The 21550-nt window shown below is 47.8% G+C and overlaps 1 protein-coding gene across 9 annotated transcripts in view; it reads left to right on the top strand.

Moving 5' to 3' along the window:
• TRAPPC12 (trafficking protein particle complex subunit 12) overlaps positions 1 to 21550 on the top strand; it is a 116665-nt gene that overhangs the window by 89408 nt on the left and 5707 nt on the right. For 8 of the 9 annotated variants that reach the window (XM_073568151.1, XM_073568146.1, XM_073568150.1 and 5 more), the window contains exons 8-9: positions 869 to 942; positions 13446 to 13544. In XM_073568151.1, the coding sequence (XP_073424252.1) occupies positions 869 to 942; positions 13446 to 13544 (173 nt within the window). The remainder of the gene's footprint in view (positions 1 to 868; positions 943 to 13445; positions 13545 to 21550) is intronic. The other variant, XR_012230822.1, reaches the window with a different exon arrangement.

Here is a 21550-nt window from a genome sequence, read left to right on the forward strand (position 1 = left end):
CAAAAAAATAAATGTTTATAGTGTGTGTGTATAATATATATAAATATGGTTATTTATGTGTATAATCATCTAACCATGCCAGTGAATGATGCAAGGTGACACATTGGAAGCCGCCGCCTTGCCCCAAGAGCTTCCAGTCTAGTGAGAGCTCCTGGTGGTGCGCGGGGTGACGATGTGCTGTAATCTCCGGCACCAGTTCACTGCTGGTCCCATCAGCGCGGAGAAGATTAGCGCGCCTCTTTGATCTTGTAACATTGGCAGATGCTTCGCTCGATGTAGGCTGCCAGCTACAGAACAATAGGGGGATGTAGTTGAGCTCAGCGGTTTCTCTTGGGTTTCACGCTGCCAAAAGCTGACAACTATATGGCTCCGACGCCCCCATTCTCTGTCTGCAGCGGCATTACAATAATTCAGAGATGCCACCAGCATCCACACATCCTGCCCCGCTCCCCGTCTCATCTGGCGCCCGCGTCCTTATGTGCATGTTAATGGTCTTACCACGCTGAAATTTCTGCTCTTCCAATTAGCATTTCCAGCTCGGAAGCCAGGAAGGCTGCTGATTGTTTTGCATGGCTGCATCATTTATGCAGACTTCCTAATCCGTGAACTATTCGAGCCAGTCCCTTAGTGAAGAGGAAGAAAAAAAATGAGGCTTCTTTTCTTTTCTTTTTTTTTCCCTCTATTTCTCCCCTTCCCCGTTTCTTTTGTCTTGACTCGCAGCCTACAGAGTATTAAAAATTCTAGCCTGAGCCCCAGCGGAGTTAAGAAGGGGGATCTTTTGAATCAGAATTCATAGGACCAATGATTGATGGCTAGAGAGAACCTCTAATTTATTTGTGCCCATTCACGAGCTGATCTTATTTTGCAGCCTCTGTTCAGCTGTGGAGGTCACGTCTGGGCCGGGTGATGTACTCCATGGCAAACTGCCTGCTAATGATGAAGGTACGTGGGCGGCGGCAAACTGCAGCGTTACCGTATATACAGGAGGAGAACGCCAAGCGCACGCCGTCTGCCGGCACACCAATACGCATACATGGGATTCTCTTGTCTTTTTCTTTATTATTTATGCCTATGGTATGATTTTTTTTTTTTTATTTTTTTTAAACCAGTCTACTGATTGACTTTTTTTTTTTGTGCATTATTGCCATCTAGGCCTATAGAGCTTGAATTGGTGCCTATTTTAGAGTGGTCTTCCCATCTCCAATATCCTATCACAATATGTAGTAGATGCAATGATAATAATATGACCAAATGCCTCAAATTAGAAATGTAGAATAGTTCTCCTGATTAGCTATGTCGCTTACATCATGTGCAGGGCATCACCGTAACTTATGTATCCATGATTACAACCGCTAACAACAAACTGTCACTATGAGTTCTGGTAACCATGGATACCTAAGCTACTGCAATGCCCTGCTCCTGGGGTAGGTTACATAGCTAATCAGGAGAACTATACTACATTTCTAATTGGAGGTATTGGCTAATATTAATTATATATATTGGGATAGGATCTTGGACATGGGACTACCTCTTTAAATATTACAATAATATGCGTATTTTTATGTATTATTTGCCAGCCAGGGGGCTTGTTCTCAAGAGATTTTGCAGATCCTATATTTTACAATTGCACTAATCTGGAGACCACCAACACATAAGAGGACAGAGCAATTCTTATAGCATTTAAAGACCTTTTTTTCTATAAAACTTAATTTAATACAGTTCTTTCGCTTTGTATTCAGTATTACGGGAATGTGAGACTTTCCTTTTAGATGAGGAGGGGACGGGGCATGTCCACTGCTCCATGCAGCCATATCTCTCACCTTCTGCTTGTGATATCTGCCTTCCACTTGCTAGTTTTCACACTGGAGATCCAGACTTTGCCTTTTCATACAGATACTGCAACCCCCAGCCAGTACTGACCTCTGCTGGCCGTCTGCAGTACTGCGGTGTGTATAGGTGGGGGATGATGCTTTGCTCTGTTTGGGTGGTTGCTATTTTAGGAAATTAATGGCTCTTTGCTTAGAGGAGCCGTCATCAAAATTAAAATCTGTTTTGGGCAAATTATTTCTAAATGATGAATATGTTTTCCACAGAGATGTTGCAATGTAATCCTCCTGTCTTACTTAAAAGGGTTGTCTGGATTTTATAGAAAATTACCCCAATGGTATAACTCACCACACCTGGTAAATCTTTTACACCTGGTAATTTTTTTGGTGCCATGTTAAAAAAAAAAAAACTAACATAAAATCTCTGGTCCATGACCACATTTACTATCCGGACTTTCTTTGCTAGTTTTTCTCCAGTGATGAAGTGCCGCCATGCTTAAGCAGCACATTTCTGGCCTCTGTAGTGATGTTGCGTCTTGTATAGCATGAGACTGCTCTGGACAGTGATTGACTGCAGCTGTCATGTGGTTGTACAAGAGTTTATCACTACAGGTCAGGTAACAAAAACCTTCAGTGATTCCAATTGTAAAAATATTGTTTCAATTAGTTTTTCCACAAATCAATAATACTAGAGAATATTTAAAATTTTCTAACATATCTTATAAGCGCATTAGCTGCTTTCTTCACTTATGAGCCTCTTCTGTCCCCTCCCTATTTTCCTGCACTGAGCCTTCACTCCCGATAACGGAACTGATTTGTCTTCAGTGAGGAATCAAATTGCATCCGCTGCGTGTAGAAGTCTATGGGGAGGGGAGAAGCTGGAGACAGAGACACAGAGAGAAAACGCTGCCGAATTTAGTGACTCGAGCTTGGAGAGGGGGGAAACCGCTAATAAATGGAGGATCAGAAATAGTGTCATTCCTCATGTACACATATGATGGCTTATTCTGAAACCATGACGCTTAAGAGGTTGTGCTCCGTTCTCATGATATGGATGACCCATCCTCAGAATAGGTGTCCAATATCCGATCAGTGGGGTCAGCAGCGGCCATTACACATTGAACTGAGATACTCAGGTAGTGCTGTTCAGTGTTTTCATCATGCCACCACCAGACCTAATGACACACCAGTGGGGGTGAGAGGTGATCAGACCCCATCGATCTGATATTGATGACCTATCCTAAGGGTCCCGTTACACTTAGCGGCGTACCAGTGATCCCGACAACTAAACGACCTGGTAAGGATCGCTGGTGCGTCGCTAGTAAGCTGTCAGTCAGATTTACCCAACGATCCAGCGATCCGTATAATGACCTGGTCGTTGGGACCTTGTCACACAGCAGCGATTCTCCCGCCTGCGTCCATGATTTCTGAGTCGCTAACGAGGTCGCTCATTGGTGTCAAACACAGTGATGCGCGCTGGCCAGCGGGACACCAGCGATCAAAAAATGGCCCAGGACTTTCGAGCATGATCAGCGATATCGCAGCGGGGGCCTGGTCGCTGATAAGTGTCACACGTAACAAGATCACTGGCGAGGTCACTGTTGCGTCACAGAATCGGTGCCGATTCAGCGATCTCGCTATGTGAGACGGGGCCTTTACGATCGGTGGTCACCAGCCTCAGGTGAACAGTGAGCCTCTTAAGCACCTCCCTGTAGATCAACTGAGCAATTTACACGTAACCAGAAATTCCCCACTACCCACTCAACCCCCAGAAAAAAATTTCTAGAGAGCATCATGGAGCTAAAATATATCTATTCCTTAGGAGTCTCCTTGTTTCGGCAACTCTTTCACCTGCATAGTACCTGTATGACACCTCTCTCACCTGTTTGGTACCAGTATGGCACCTTTTGCACCTACAGTGGGGAAAATAAGTATTTGATACACTGCCAATTTTACACGTTTTCCCACCTACAAAGAATGGAGAGGTCTGTAATTATTATCGTAGGTACATTTCAACTGTGAGAGACAGAATCTAAAAATAAAATCCAGAAAATCGCATTGTATGATTTATATATAATTAAATTACATTTTATTGCATGAAATAAGTATTTGATCACCTACCAACCAGCAAGAATTCTGGCTCTCACAGACATGTTAGTTTTTCTTTAAGAAGCCCTCCTACTCTGCACTCATTTCCTGTATTAATTGCACCTGTTTGAACGCGTTACCTGTATAAAAGACACCTGTCCACACAATCACACTCCAACCTCTCTACCATGGCCAAGACCAAAGAGCTGTCTATGGACCCCAGGAGCAAAATTGTAGACCTGCTCAAGACTGGGATGGGCTACAGGGCAATAGGCAAGCAATTTGGTGAAAAGTCTACAACTGTTGGTGCAATTATTAGAAAATGGAATAAACACAATATAACTTTCAATCTTCCTCGGTCTGGGGCTCCATTCAAGATGTTGCCTCGTGGGGTAAGGGTGATTCTGAGAAAAGTCAGGAATCAGCCCAGAACTTCATGGGAGGACTTGGTCAATTACCTGAGGAGAGCTGGGACCAGTGTCAAACATTACCGTTGTAACACACCACACTGTCATGGATTAAAATCCTTCAGGGCATGCAAGGTCTCGCTGATCACGCCAGCACATGTCCAGTCCTGTTTGAAGTTTGCTAATGACCATCTGGATTATCCAGAGGAGGCATGGGAGAAGGTTATGTTGTCAGATGAGACCAAAATAGAACTTTTTGGTATCATCTCCACTCGCTGTGTTTGGAGGAAGAAGGATGCGTACAACCGCTGGAACACCGTCCCAACTGTAAAACATGGTGGAGGAAACCTCATACTTTGGGGATGATTTTCTGCAAAGGGAACTGGACGACTGCACCGTAGTGAAGTGAGGATGAATGGGCATCGCAAGATTTTGGCCAACGACCTGCTTTCCTCAGTAAGAGCATTAAAGATGGGCTGTGGCTGGTTATTTGATCATGACAATGGCTAGAAACACAAAGCCTAAGCACCTAATTAGTGGCTCGTTAAGAAGCATTTCAAGGTCCTGGAGTGGACCAATAGAAAATCTTTGGTGGGAGCTGAAACTCAATGTTGCTCAGTGACAGCCCCGAAACCTGAAAGATCTGGAGAAAATCTGTATGGAGGAGGGAGCCAAAATCCCTGCTGCAGTGTGGGCAAACTTGGTCAAGAACTACAGGAAATGTCTGACCTATGTAAATGCAAACAAAGGTTTCTGTACCAAATATTAAGTTCTGTTTTTTATTGTATAAAATACTTATTTCATGTAATAAAATGCAAATGAATTTTGTAAAAATCATGCAATGTGATTTTCTGTTTTTTATTTGTTTTATTTTTAGATTCGGTCTCTCACCGTTAAGTACCTACGACAAAAATTACAGACCTCTCCATTCTTTCTGGGTGGGGAAACGTGCAAAATTGGCAGAGTATCAAATACTTATTTTCCCCACGGTATGATACCTGTCTAGCACCCCTTTCTCCTGCCTGACCCCTGTCTAGCACCCCTTTCTCCTGTATGGTACCTGTCTGGCCTTGCTCCTTTATGGCACCTGTCTGGCACTTCTTGCACCTGTATGGTACCCACATGGCACTTCTTGTATCTGTCTGGCATCTGTATAGTACCTGTCTGGCACTTCTTACACCTGTATAGTACCTGTCTGCCCCTTCTTGCACCTGTATGGTACTTGTCTGGCACGCCTTGCTCCTTTATGGTACCTGTCTGGCCCCCCTTTCTCCTGTCTGGCACCTGTCTGGCCCCCCTTTCTCCTGTCTGGCCCCTGTCTGGCCCCCCTTTCTCCTGCCTGGCCCCCCTTTCTCCTGTCTGGCCCCCCTTTCTCCTGTCTGGCCCCCCTTTCTCCTGTCTGGCCCCCCTTTCTCCTGTCTGGCCCCCCTTTCTCCTGCCTGGCCCCTGTCTGGCACCCTTTCTCCTGCCTGGCCCCTGTCTGGCCCCCCTTGCTCCTTTATGGTATCTGTCTGGCACCCTTTCTCCTGCCTGGCCCCTGTCTGGCACCCCTTTCTCCTGCATGGTACCTGTCTGGCACCCTTTCTCCTGCCTGGCCCCTGTCTGGCCCCCCTTGCTCCTTTATGGTATCTGTCTGGCACCCTTTCTCCTGCCTGGCCCCTGTCTGGCACCCCTTTCTCCTGCATGGTACCTGTCTGGCCCCTGTCTGGCACCCTTTCTCCTGCCTGGCCCCTGTCTGGCCCCCCTTGCTCCTTTATGGTATCTGTCTGGCACCCTTTCTCCTGCCTGGCCCCTGTCTGGCACCCCTTTCTCCTGCCTGGCCCCTGTCTGGCACCCCTTTCTCCTGCCTGGCCCCTGTCTGGCACCCCTTTCTCCTGCCTGGCCCCTGTCTGGCACCCCTTTCTCCTGTATGGTACCTGTCTGGCACCCTTTCTCCTGCCTGGCCCCTGTCTGGCACCCCTTTCTCCTGTATGGTACCTGTCTGGCACCCTTTCTCCTGCCTGGCCCCTGTCTAGCACCCCTTTCTCCTGTATGGTACCTGTCTGGCCTTGCTCCTTTATGGCACCTGTCTGGCACTTCTTGCACCTGTATGGTACACACATGGCACTTCTTGTATCTGTCTGGCATCTGTATAGTACCTGTCTGCCCCTTCTTGCACCTGTATGGTACTTGTCTGGCACGCCTTGCTCATTTATGGTACCTGTCTGGCCCCCCTTTCTCCTGTCTGGCACCTGTCTGGCCCCCCTTTCTCCTGTCTGGCCCCTGTCTGGCCCCCCTTTCTCCTGTCTGGCCCCTGTCTGGCCCCCCTTTCTCCTGTCTGGCCCCTGTCTGGCCCCCCTTTCTCCTGTCTGGCCCCCCTTTCTCCTGTCTGGCCCCCCTTTCTCCTGTCTGGCCCCCCTTTCTCCTGTCTGGCCCCCCTTTCTCCTGTCTGGCCCCCCTTTCTCCTGTCTGGCCCCCCTTTCTCCTGCCTGGCCCCTGTCTGGCACCCTTTCTCCTGCCTGGCCCCTGTCTGGCCCCCCTTGCTCCTTTATGGTATCTGTCTGGCACCCTTTCTCCTGCCTGGCCCCTGTCTGGCACCCCTTTCTCCTGCATGGTACCTGTCTGGCCCCTGTCTGGCACCCTTTCTCCTGCCTGGCCCCTGTCTGGCCCCCCTTGCTCCTTTATGGTATCTGTCTGGCACCCTTTCTCCTGCCTGGCCCCTGTCTGGCACCCCTTGCTCCTTTATGGTATCTGTCTGGCACCCTTTCTCCTGCCTGGCCCCTGTCTGGCACCCCTTTCTCCTGCCTGGCCCCTGTCTGGCACCCTTTCTCCTGCCTGGCCCCTGTCTGGCACCCCTTTCTCCTGTATGGTACCTGTCTGTCACCCTTTCTCCTGCCTGGCCCCTGTCTGGCACCCCTTTCTCCTGTATGGTACCTGTCTGGCACCCTTTCTCCTGCCTTGCCCCTGTCTGGCACCCTTTCTCCTGCCTGGCCCCTGTCTGGCACCCTTTCTCCTGCCTGGCCCCTGTCTGGCACCCTTTCTCCTGCCTGGCCCCTGTCTGGCACCCCTTTCTCCTGCCTGGCCCCTGTCTGGCCCCCCTTGCTCCTTTATGGTATCTGTCTGGCACCGCTATAGTTTTTGACTCCCCTCTTTTTCTCTTTCCTGAATCCTTTATTAGCAAACTCCATTTTCCTCATTTACAGGAATCCTATCTGGAGTTTGTGGTTCTGGATCTGTTCACATACAAAAGTCTGATGTGCTGGTGGTTAGCAAAGGACAAAAATGGTTTTCCCTCCTCTGTCTGTGGTTATGAAGGGTTGGGTGGCCAGGGACATGGACGAGATAAAAGCCACCATGGATGCATTTTTTGATTTTTATCTTTTTTTTCAAGGTTGAATGCTTTTATGCTTCTGAATCCGGGGTTAAATGGCGTAATACAATCTCCCCTGTGATCAGAGTGAGAGTGGGGTTTTGTCATGTAAATGAGGCTTATATAATACACTGACCCTGAGTCTTACAAGTGCGTATCGCAGAATTTATGTAACGCCCAGGGTTTAGGACGCAAAGCCTAATTAGTCACATTATTACTCAGAGGATTTCTGTGTATTTACCAGGGCAGAACAAGATGTAGAAATAATCCTCCCCGGGGAAGAGGCTGCATTTACACATTTTAGCATCTCTGTGGCATGCGTGCAGATTTTAGTATTTGCAGCAGATTTTTCAGCAGTCAACACGCTGCTTAAAATACATGCATTTATGATGGGTTTGTACTCGCGTTTTTTTTCCAGTTCATTTGGCTGAAAAACAGTGCAAAAAAGCTGGAAGAATTGGCAAGCTGCAGATTTGAAAAAAAAAAACACTTTGAGGCTAAGTACACACGTACTTTTTTGTCCTGCGGATTTTTCCGCGCAAGTTTTAAGAAATCTGCAGGTCAAATGACCTGCATTTTTCCTGCGGATTTCTTCCTGTTTTTTTTGCGCTTTTCTTGCGGTTTTTGTGCGGTTTTCCCCCTGCAGATTTGGAGAATGGAGCAGGTGGAAAACCGCACAAAAGAAGTGACATGCTGCTTTTTTTGTACCGCACAAAAACCGAGCGGAAAAAAACGCAGCGTGTGCACAGCGGGTTTTTTTCCATTGATTTACATGCTACTGTAAATCACCTACGGATCTGCAGCGTTTCTGCGCGGTAAAATCCGCTGCGGATCCGCAGGAAATCTGCATCGTGTGCACATGGCCTAAAGGGTCAAATCTGCAAGGAAAAAAAATCAACATATGCATGACATGTCAGACTTCTCATTCACTTTGCTGCTACTGTAAAACACTGCATTTTTTCTGCAGCATAAAAACACATGGAAATAAGTGTCAAAAACCTAACGTGTGAACAAGCCCTTGAAATACAGTATGTTCACCATTTTATTGAGGTGGAAAAATCCAACATTTTTTGAGAAAAATTCAGCCTGCTCTGTCGTAGTTTTTGAAGCTCCCCTCAGCCCATCCACCACCCATTTGATGCAGCCTTTTCACTTTAATGTCACTCTGCTTTGGCTATCCGAAGAAATCCACATCAAAGACGTAACATGTTGTGGGGACACGGGGGTCAGTGGGTGCTCTCGTCCGCTGGACCGAATGTCTTTGGATAGACCGCATGGACCAGGGCTCATCCCACTTAACGCCCACGCTCCTTTTCCATTGGCAGAATACTACTCAGACAACACAGGATGAAGGTAAAACCGTGGGGCGATACTTTATTGCACCTCCAACAAACACTAACCTATAGATCAGTCCCAGCAAGTACATAAGATAGTGCAAATTAGAGTCTTACCCGTCTGCGCACTCTCCAGGATTAGTGCAGCTGCAACTTCTGTGTTTCCAGGGCCGACTGCCCACACCTGTGGCATCCCGCTTTTGGCCGGCACCCACAAAGAGGAGGTAGCGACAAGCTCAAGAAGCTGACAGTTCATTGAAGTATGTGACCAGATGATCCTATTGTACCAATCTGGCTTCTCCAAATGTCTCCATGGGCTCCGAGATGGGCAGTGGATCAGATCTGTATTCCTCCAGTTGGAGCCATGATGCCTGGCTGCTGTTTTGTAAAGTTTCTCTGTAGAAGGATATAGGTCCCTTTTTGACACCCACATCTGTATTTCAGGCCATCATCCACAGGTCAGGGGGATGGGGAATGAGATCAACGCTCATTGTTCAAGTATTCAATCAATCAGCATAGTTTATTCGACAATGTTTGCCAGTCAGCAAGAGGCATGGACTGGTACAATGGGTAATCAACATATCAGCAAACATCGATTGTTCAATGACCCTGCGTCCCTGTCCCCCAAGGATAGTAGGACAATAATCTGCAAGGACTTGCTCAATAGGTAAACAGCAGCCATTAAACAATTAACAAGCATCAGTTCAATCTACAACAAGAGTCAACGATCAGACTCGTATTAACAATAGCTCAGGTCCTTGGGCCTACTGAAATGATACGTCCGGCATAACTAAGAATAAATGCTGTGTCGTCACAATGTAGAATTTTTTTCACTGTCCAGTTTTTAAAACCTTATTGGAAAAAATACTCAAAACATGTAAAACAAAAAAACATGTTTTGTCACAAATTTAAGTTTTGTTTTGTTTTTTTTTCTGCCAAAATTTGCACAAATATTCAATGAGTTTTTCTTTGGCAATTTTTTTGGCAATTGTTATTTTTTGGCAAATAATACAAAACGTTCAAATAGAAACTATTTTGGTAGCCAGAAACTCATGGCTTATTCCATCCAAGGACACATGACCGACACAGGACTCATTGCTAACAAATGACCTGGGGGCACTTACTAAATGTGGAGGAAAGGTGATTCTGGCACCTGAATAGGAAAGGGTTCTTTACAGTTAGAGAAGTCAGACTGTGGTAGCAGTGGCAGATGCTAGGTCCGCATTTAAAAAACAGCTCTGGATTCTATTCTCACAACAAATGACATTGTGGTTTATAAATAATCTAGCGATATTGTATAACGGGTGGAGAAAGGATGAACTTGATGGACCGAAGTCTTTTTAAACCTTTTAGTGAGCAGAAATCTAGACTTTACTCTCCAACCTTGTAACAATCAGGAAGGTAAATGTAATGTAGACTTGTCCTTGACGGATGGCCTCCACTGTGTAAATTAGATTGCTAGAAGCTATTGGAGGAGAAACCCAGGATGCTGTTTTTAACGTTACAAAGACCTGTGATTTTCAGGTTGTCCTGCGGTAATGGGGACTGTGTGCAGGAAGTCAATCACAGACATTGAGAAGTGAGTAAAGGATCCAAGATAGAACTAGTCTGGGGCCAGCGACTCCTTCCTGGACTAGTCCTGTCTCATTAGGATATCAGGAGCTGAAGATTTATAGTTCTTTGTTAAAAGAAAGCCACATTACTGTGGCACAAAAACCACCACATTGGAATAAAAAGGCCGCCCTATGTAATAGTGATTGTAGACAGTTTAGAATCCTGACAAGTTCACTTTGAAGAGAACCTGCCACCAAGTGAAAAGTGTGCAGTCTTTGCTCTTATTTTATTCCCGCTGCTCTCTTTAGTATTCCTCTGATTGTTTTTATGAAATCCACCATACAGTTCCAGAGCTAATGGTCCTTTTTATTCAGTGTTAATTTCTATGGTCTTTATCGAGGAAGCAAGGTTCACAGGATCCTCTGGGGCGTGTCCTAAGGCTTTCCTGCATAATTACCCTGTAAGCCTCGCCCCCTAGGGAAGACCATACAAGTAAGCACTAAATAAAAAAGCCCATGTCTCTTTATCGATACGGCGGATTTTATAAAAACAAAAAGTGGAATACTCGGGGGGGGGGGGGGGGTTAGTGGGGCGAAAGTAAGAGCTTAAAGTCAATGTAATTTAAATAGTGGAGGTCATCGGCCATGAAAAGCCTCCATCACATTTACCTTCCTCATTGTCTCTTTAATAGAACGTGACCAGTCGGTTCATTTTCAGATGTTTTCAGCTAATCGTCTTTACAGATAAGAATTAATGCTTTAGTATATAGCAAATTCCAATCACTTAGAGTAGAGAAATAATTGCTACGGTTAATCTCTGGGCCTTGTTTTGTGAGTTTTTTTAAGTTTTTTTTTTTATTTTTTTTTCCTGTTCAGAACTGGTATAGTGCGATAGTCAAGGTGTGTTTAGTTGAAAGCCTTTCCTGACAGTGGCAGGCCCACGAGGAGGTGTTTGTTGTCTGGGCTGATGTGACATTGCTGCTGAACTTGTGCACTTTTATCGCCATCTAGAGGCCATTAGTTGTATTACAGCAGCGTTGCAGTCCCGTGTAATCTATAATGGTCTGCGGGACTGAATGTGTTCATTCAGCACTTTAGGTGAGGAAATGCTCCGCTGCTCCATAACGGGGGTTCCCTACAGATGCACAGTATAGATGTATTAGATAGTAATTGAATAAGGAAACTTGGGGCTCGATTCACCATTTGCAAGTCAAGAATGGTCTTCATTCTTTCCTGTCTTTAACCAGTTTTGGACTATTTTATTCATTTTACTCGCTTATATAGCACCATCATTTACACAGCGCTTTACATACAGTGTCATCACTGTCCCCATTGGGGCTCACAGTCTGGATTCCCTATCAGTATGTCTTTGGAGTGTGGGCGGAAACCTGAGAACCCAGAGGAAACTCACGCAAACACGGGGAGAACATACCAACTCCTTGTAGATGTTGTCCTTGATGGGACCAAAGACTGGGAGTCATGCAGCTGTAATGGCCTCGTAGACCTTCATGGGGCGTGATGCAAATGTTATTTTTGTACACTTACATTGCACCATAGTACTACACCGCACCCTGATACGGGGTCAGCAGGTGCAGAAAAAGGGTCAATCCATTCTGGCAGTGGCATAGAGAATAAAAGAAGCACAAGCCCCTATGATCGGCCATCGCTCCATTCCAATGAGGCACGTCATAGTACCAGTGTTGGGAGTAGTGGGGGTGCCCGTGGTCGGACCCCCACCAAACTGCAACACCCATGCGAGCCACAATTAGTATAATCTAAACTGCAGGATAATCCAGGTGGATGGGTTATAGTGAGCCCTCCGAGGTCCCACAATGGCGACAAGCAGCTTACAAAAAGTCAGAACCTATCGGGTCGCATTACTTTGTGGGTCGCAATGCAACACTATTTACTTACACTGTGCTACGTTCTTTGGCCATGAGAAAGGTATGATGCTAAAGTCGTCACATCGCCCCAGCCTTAAAGGGGTTGTCTACTTTTGGGGACAATTTTTATTTTCTTCTCCAACTGCTTGTATCTGGGGCTAAAATCATTTTGCATTTTGATTTAATTACAAATCTTTGCACCATTTGGCGTTAACATACTTTTTATTTCCCGGCACATTCAACTTCTGTGGTTATAAATCCGCTGAAATAAGCTGTAAAAAAAAAAAAAAGACACAAAAAAGCATTGGACCGTCAGAATAAGCTCACTGATGGATTCTCAGTTAACCCATTCTGCAGCCAATAATAGTGCAACAAATGGAGGATTCAAAAGACAAATGGTGCAAATAATGTTACTGAACCGCAATTACAAATGATTTTTGATGATATATAATAACCTGGCACCAATGCTATTCCTGTGTGCTGTAATACTGGGAGATCATTTGCAGGAAACATTTGAAGCAGTTAACCCTAGCGAGTGTCCAACCATTTCTGCCTCCTGTTTTCCCGTGTGCGCTTGCCATTCGTACCTTCTTCACTTTGCACCAATTTTGAGAACTCCCCATTAGTGATGAGCGAACATACTCAGATAATATGTTATCTGAGCATGCTTGAGTGTCTTCAGCGTGCACGAATACTATGTTCAAGTCCCCGCGGCTGCATGTCTTGAGACAATTCGTCAGACGAAACACATGCAGGGATTGCATGTTTGTTAGGCAATGTGTTGCAGCCACGGGGACTAGAACATATTATTTGAGCTCGCTGAAGACACTCAGCACTCGAGCATGCTCAGATAACATCTTACCCGAGCGCGCTCGCTCATCACTACTCCCCAACCATCAATACGGGGCATATCTAATACCGTAGGTGGCAGATCACCCGCCGGCTGTAGTGGACGGACCTGTGAGTGTTGTAGGGAATGTACTAACGCTCTGTTTGCTCTTCCAGGACTACGTTCTCGCTGTAGACGCTTATCACACCGTTATACGGTATTATCCCGAGCAGGAGCCGCAGCTGCTGAGCGGCATCGGGAGGATATTTCTTCAGGTAATTGCAGACTCGCCGACCAATGCGTCTTCCTTCTTTTAGTTATGTGGTCATTAAATAAAATGAAATATTGGAAAAGAAGAACAAGCCACAGGGGACCTCATTTGTTCTAGTGTTCATCCTGTAAATTGGACATTAGAATTATTAGGTAATGATTAGTCGGTCTGGAAGCGAGTCTACAAATGGTGTGAGCATGCCAGAATCTCTGCAGGTAGGGGAGCGGGCGAGAAGGAAGGCTCCCACCGGAGAATGGGGAGGGAGAGTGTGCTTCCGTCATGCAGGAAAGTGGAAGCCCAGGGCTTAGGAATCTGCGCTGTAATCCCCCTGTCAGAGCTATTCTACTTTCTTACACTACTTGGCATATCAGACATGACAGGTGTCCAGAAGAGCTTGTATTACTGTGTGAGTGCAATAGGCCTTCAGCTGATTGTGACCTTCTTGGCCACATCGGGCTACACAAGGCCACCGTCTTTTAACCAAGGGTCCAGATTCTGGGGAGGATCATCACTTCTGTTTCTCTCTATAGGTTTATGTGTATAATTGCAGATCAGTAAGTTTAGGAAGCGAGAAATCTTCAATAGAATTCATTGAAAACGTACTTGTTATGGTGCCCCCTTCAGGAACCTGTTATGTCCTAAAAGACTATTGACCTGCATGGGGTTAATCTGCCGGTTAATAGCGTCCTAAAGCTGCCCAGCGCCAGCACTGACAGCCCAGCTACCGGGAGGAAATTGCCTTTTATTCATGTTGGCAGCCTCCGGCTTTCAGTCATAGAGGCGCGGCAAACACAGCTTTTAGTTACTTCCCCAGCACTAACTGATGGCCGGCTCATCAGTGCGTCAGTGCCAAAGCATGGTTGTAGCTGCTCACTGTAGAGGTCATTGGAGGAGGAGGTGAGCTTTGACATCGCCTACTGTGAATGATGGATCCTGTATTACCTACTTTCTATAGAGGTGTTACGTGTCATTATTATCCCTGTCTGTTTAGAAAAGGAGACTGTACAAAATTCTTCCTTTCAGAATAGGAAGTTTAAGGCTACTAGGGCTAGGGGCTGCTGTGAAAGTTGATTTTTTTTAAATGTTGATGTGAAAAATAATTTAAAAATACAAACATGCTGTAAAAACATGCTGTAAACAATAAGTTTTCTTTTGATCACACATTCTCTTTAAATGGGGCCGTGGGATCTTGAATAAAGGCTGTTAAATGATATCTTTGCAATATTGTCAGGTTGTGAGATTTCACCACTGACATCTGCAATACAATAGGCACATCTCTCATTCTGGCAGCAAAGAACTGCAATATGTCACAGTCCTGTCAGCCGGTCCGCGCTATCAGCCCAGACCTGATGAGATGGATACGGCTTAGCAATGTTTTATTTCCTTACAACAGATACTATCACTCTGGATGGTTTGTTTTCTTTTTTTTTTTATTTGTACATTTCATTCTTGTAGGTGGCTTGCCACCATATAAGCCTTTTTTTAAGGCATAAGATATTTTAAACTTTAAAGAGAACCTGTCAGCACAATTTTGTAATGTAATTAAAAGACATGGCTGTAAAGGTGCTGTAATACTGATTACATTGATACCTATGGTGAAGAAATCAGCTCTGCCACTGGGTAATAATTGTATGCACTAAAAGGTTGAGACAAGAGCGCAATAGGGTCTTATCCGAGAAAATGTATAAATAATAGCGGTATTTATACTCACCTTCTCCAAGAGAAAGTAAAGCCTGTATAGTATGTCAGCCTGCTGCACGTCCAACGGTCCACAGCGGAACCGCAACAAAGTAACTGAGGAATAAATTCTTGGACTTTACGTGCGCTGCCAGACAAATTCCATAACCCCAGGGTTATGGAATTTGTCTGGCAGCGCACGTAAAGTCCAAGAATTTATTCCTCAGTTACTGGTTGGGTAATAACTGGCCTCCTTTGTTTGAAATTTGAGCAGGGACCTGTCATTCAAAGACCAGAGGCTGACCGAGGGACCAGGGAATCACAGACCGGAGGCAGGCGGAGGGACCAGGGAATCACAGACCAGAGGCAGGCAAAGGGGCCGGAGAATAACAGACCAGAGGCAGGCGGAGGAGCCGGAGAATCACAGACCAGAGGCAGGCGGAGGTGCCGGAGAATCACAGACCAGAGGCAGGCGGAGGGACTGGGGAATCACAGACCAAAGGCAGGCGGAGGTGCCAGAGAATCACAGACCAGAGGCAGGCGGAGCTGCCGGAGAATAACAGACCAGAGGCAGGTGGAGGGGCCGGGGAATCACAGACCGGAGGCAGGTAGAGGGGCCGGAGAATAACAGACCAGAGGCAGGCGGAGGCATCGGGGAATCACAGACCAGAGGCAGGCGGAGGGGCCGGAGAATCACAGACCAGAGGCAAGCGGAGCTGCCGGAGAATAACAGACCAGAGGCAGGTGGAGGGGCCGGGGAATCACAGACCGGAGGCAGGTAGAGGGGCCGGAGAATAACAGACCAGAGGCAGGTGGAGGGGTCGGAGAATCACAGACCAGAGGCAGGCTGAGGGGTCGGAGAATCACAGACCAGAGGCAGGCGGAGGCACCGGGGAATCACAGACCGGAGGCAGGCGGAGGGGCCGGAGAATCACAGACCGGAGGCAGGCGGAGGGGCCGGAGAATCACAGACCAGAGGCAGGCGGAGGGGCCGGAGAATCACAGACCAGAGGCAGGCGGAGGGGCCGGAGAATCACAGACCAGAGGCAGGCGGAGGGGCCGGAGAATCACAGACCAGAGGCAAGCGGAGCTGCCGGAGAATCACAGACCAGAGGCAGGCTGAGGGGTCGGAGAATCACAGACCAGAGGCAGGCTGAGGGGTCGGAGAATCACAGACCAGAGGCAGGCAGAGGGCCCGGGGAATCACAGACCAGAGGCAGGCGGAGGGCCCGGGGAATCACAGACCAGAGGCAGGTGGAGGGGTCGGGGAATCACAGACCAGAGGCAGGTGGAGGGGCCGGGGAATCACAGACCAGAGGCAGGCGGAGGGAGTGGGGAATCAGACCAGAGGCAGGTGGAGGGGCCGGGGAATCACAGACCAGAGGCAGGCTGAGGGGTCGGAGAATCACAGACCAGAGGCAGGCGGAGGGCCCGGGGAATCACAGACCAGAGGCAGGTGGAGGGGCCGGGGAATCACAGACCAGAGGCAGGTGGAGGGGCCGGGGAATCACAGACCGGAGGCAGGCGGAGGGACTGGGGAATCACAGACCGGAGGCAGGTGGAGGGGCCGGGGAATCACAGACCAGAGGCAGGTGGAGGGGCCGGGGAATCACAGACCAGAGGCAGGCGGAGGGGCCGGAGAATAACAGACCAGAGGCAGGCGGAGGGACTGGGGAATCACAGACCGGAGGCAGGTGGAGTGGCCGGGGAATGACAGACCGGAGGCAGGTAGAGGGGCCGGAGAATAACAGACCGGAGGCAGGCGGAGGCACCGGGGAATCACAGACCGGAGGCAGGCGGAGGGACCGGAGAATCACAGACCAGAGGCAGGCGGAGGGGCCGGAGAATCACAGACCAGAGGCAGGCGGAGGGGCCGGAGAATCACAGACCAGAGGCAAGCAGAGCTGCCGGAGAATCACAGACCAGAGGCAGGCTGAGGGGTCGGAAAATCACAGACCAGAGGCAGGCTGAGGGGTCGGAGAATCACAGACCAGAGGCAGGTGGAGGGCCCGGGGAATCACAGACCAGAGGCAGGTGGAGGGCCCGGGGAATCACAGACCAGAGGCAGGTGGAGGGGCCGGGGAATCACAGACCGGAGGCAGGCGGAGGGGCCGGGGAATCAGACCGGAGGCAGGCGGAGGGACTGGGGAATCACAGACCGGAGGCAGGCGAAGGGGCCGGGGAATCACAGACCAGAGGCAGGCGAAGGGGCCGGGGAATCACAGACCAGAGGCAGGCGGAGGGGCCGGGGAATCACAGACCAGAGGCAGGTGGAGGGGCCGGGGAATCACAGGCCAGACGCAGGTGGAGGGTCGGGGAATCACAGACCGGAGGCAGGCGGAGGGGTCGGGGAATCACAGACCAGAGGCAGGCGGAGGGGCCGGGGAATCACAGACCAGAGGCAGGCGGAGGGAGTGGGGAATCACAGACCAGAGGCAGGTGGAGGGGCCGGGGAATCACAGACCAGAGGCAGGCGGAGGGGCCAGAGAATAACAGACCAGAGGCAGGCGGAGGGGCCAGAGAATCACAGACCAGAGGCAGGCGGAGGAACTGGAGAATCACAGACCAGAGGCAGTTGAGGGACTGGAGAATCACAGACCAGAGGCAGGCGGAGGGGCCGGGGAATCAGACTTTAGGGAGTCGGAGGGGCCGGGGAATCAGACCGGGGGGAGGGGCTGGGGAATCACAGACCGAAGGCAGGCGGAGGGGTTGGAGAATCACAGACCGGAGGCAGGCTGATTGGTTGGAGAATCACAGACCGGAGGCAGGCGAAGGGGTCGGAGAATCACAGACCGGAGGCAGGCAGAGGGGCCTGGAAATTCACAGACTAGAGGCAGGCAGAGGGACTGGTGTGATATAAGGGCTAAACGAGTCACATATTGCTCCAGTTGTGCCAAGTATCACCTTTTGTAGCGTGCAATCCCACATAAATGTTGGGGGAGACAACCTACAGCTACACATCCCCCCCCCCCCACACACACAGAGCACATAAATTGTGTGTGTGTATAACCAAGGAGGTTTCGGAATATTTACATATTCTGCAGTCAGGGTAAGTGATATCTTTTTCAGCTCCAGTATCTTGTAGTTCAAAAGTTTGTTTCCTCACTATCCTGGGTATAGTGTTAATGTGTCAAAAAATAAAATCAGATATCTTGAAAATTTTCACTGGCCATTAGGGCTAATATTAGTCACACTTCCTGTTCTGTACAGAACACTTCAGCAGTCTCATTATCATCACAGCCACGGTTGCAATGAAAGGTGACGCCTCTTTACACAACTGCTGATACAGGATTCACAATAGATGTCACAGCTCACCTCCTCCCAGTCCCTGTACAAGGACCTTTGATCATTTCAGAGCATGCTCAGAGAAGGCATCTGTACACACAAGTAGGGTTGGAGTCCTTTTATTAGGCTACGGGCCTACGATCAGGAATAGTAGCGTTTTGGAGGCATTTTTTTTGCTGTGTTCCAATCACCGCACTTGTGGTTACATACATGCAGATTCACCGCATCTAACAACATTCTATTGTTGGCGTCTCCTCTACTGAGAATGACATGCTGCAGTTGGTAAACCTGCACTGCGGGGGAGTGTACGTGGCAGTAGATAGGAGCACCGTGGATGGGATTTCTATAAATCCCATCCATTGTGCTTGTATCCTAGAACGCAACGTTTTGGACGCAGCGGAGGTGAGCTGTATCCAATCACTGCTATTCCTGATCGTTGGCACCCAGCCTTACTGCTAATGCCCTTATGCCCAACAGGAAATGGTTAGAAATTTGTCCAAGAGGACAATGTAAAAATTGCAGGTTTTTGATTTTTTTATATATATATATATATATATATATATATATATATATATATATATATATATATAATATATATACACACACAGTGTGACGGGGTATACGACAGAGCAAGAAGGGACGATCCAACGAGATTTATTAAGGCAGGGAGCATACAACATCAAATATCCATAATGTCCTTGGAGTCCATGAGAAGTCCACAATAAGTCCACGCAATGGAAACAAATCCGGGCACCTCACGATAGTCCTTGTGCCAGATACGATAACAATAATCCTTGCAATAGTCCACAGGATTCCACACAATCCCACGGACGTCACGAGCTGGCCTCAACTCAGTTCGTGACTCCTTCCACATCCGCACTCAAATCACAACTGATCTTAAAACAAGAATGTATTGTCAGGGCTCCTGGGATCAGCCCATCTGAAGGGGGGTAGGGGTCACACCTACTATTCAATGGTTTGGTCCATCAGAAGATTCTAGAAATGTAAGGGCTCCACTGAGTCTACAGGATGTGTATTGTAGGTTATCTTCTGCTTAAGAAAACAATTGCCAAAGTTCTACTAGCTGTTGACACAAGACTAAATTAGATTATGGTCCAGGTACATCACAAGACATTACAAAGTATTGGGGGAAGGAGACATGGTTAATTTACAGCAAATACAACCAGGTAAAGTTAAATGACATATTATACAAAATACAGGACAGGGCAAAACTACAAATCATGACATACAGTAATAGAAAAGCATAAAAAAATTTATAATATGAAAACTTTGATTTAGCATCAGGTCCTTTTCTTATCATACATTCACATTAATGGGAATCTGTCAGCAAGATCAACCCCCTTGAACGATTCCTATGGACATGTAGTTTAGTGAAAGATTAACAGTAACTTTATATCTGTTCCCTAAATCCAGTGAAATACTAAATGAGGCCTTAAGTGTTTTGTCACCACCCAGAGTACTTTTCAATACTCTGCCTCCTGAGGTTATTGCCATTGTTAGTGCCATCTTCTGATCAGTGGCTTTCCTGGTTTTCTGCACACTAAGCTGTCCGGTAACTGCGCTGGCTATGACGTGGGGCGGCACAAGCGCTATATAACGCTGTAGCCATTATACCTGGTGGGCACCTTAGTGCACAGAAGTGAGGAAAGCCGCGATCTACGCAGTTGCACCTATTGCCACAGAGACATTGAGCTACCACTAAGAGAGGGAGGTGGTAATGATGGAAATAATCTCAGGAGGCAGAGACTCATAAAGTGCTTTGGGTGTGGCAAAGCACTTCTCATTTGCATACTACAAAAATTGCACTATAGATTCAGGCAAAAGGTAATGAATATAAAAGCACCGATTGTATTTATCTTCCACTGATTTACATGCTACATGAGTGGTTCGGGGGGGATCTTGCTGACAGATCCCTGGATCCCAGATTCCGGTACTGGCCATATGGATGTAGATGATAAAGTTATGATCTATTGTCCGAATATCACAAGGACTCCATTTTTCAGTGTCATTACTTAGATACACACTTCTAAAGGACGTACCCAAATGTCTCCGCGTCTGTTAACCCTTTTCACGCTGCGTCTGTTGTGTTGATTGCTGTCATTTACACAATGGAGGACGGAGCTGCGTTTTCAGTACTGGCGATGTAAAGGCAGGGTCAGGGTCACTAAAGCTGAGCAGTGGCAGATGTAATAATTTTGGCACTCTGTATTTTCTGCCATCCTTTAGCACAGTCGTACATTTTATTAGCCATCCTTTCTAGTCCTGAGCGCGCGGCTTTCACTAAAAAGGAAAGGAATGAGAACTTTGTGCGCTACTTATTGGCTCATTAATCCTGGATGTTCTGCAGTAACCCTCCCGCTGCTATCTAATGCAGACCGCGATGACTGAGCGTGGAGACGGGCTTACTGATCTCTTATCTCATTTGGCGTGCCAGCAAATAAAGACTTGTTAAATCAGATCATTCTTCTCCCGTCTGTGGCCCCTGGACGTCTGCGGGGAAGCAGAGCCAATAGCCAATCTTTGTGACTGTATATGAACGGACGCTAACCGGGAACGAGGGACAAAGAGGGAAAAAAACAATAACTTCTGTGATCCTAATAACATGGCTGATAAACGGGACGTGCACGGGACGTGTGTGTGTGCGTGCGTGCACAGGATGTGTGTGCGTGCGTGCACAGGATATGTGTGTGCGTGCGTGCACAGGATATGTGTGTGCGTGCGTGCACAGGATGTGTGTGTGCGTGCGTGCACAGGATGTGTGTGTGCGTGCGTGCACAGGATGTGTGTGTGTGTGCGTGCGTGCACAGGATATGTGTGTGCGTGCGTGCACAGGATGTGTGTGTGCGTGCGTGCACAGGATGTGTGTGTGCGTGCGTGCACAGGATGTGTGTGTGCGTGCGTGCACAGGATGTGTGTGTGCGTGCGTGCACAGGATGTGTGTGCGTGCGTGCACAGGATGTGTGTGCGTGCGTGCACAGGATGCGTGTAGCCATATGTCATTTCATGCTGCAATTACAGGGACATTAT

This window comes from Dendrobates tinctorius, unplaced genomic scaffold (assembly GCF_039654945.1).
Source record: "Dendrobates tinctorius isolate UK_male_01 unplaced genomic scaffold, ASM3965494v1 ptg000021l, whole genome shotgun sequence".
Taxonomy (NCBI): domain Eukaryota; kingdom Metazoa; phylum Chordata; class Amphibia; order Anura; family Dendrobatidae; genus Dendrobates; species Dendrobates tinctorius.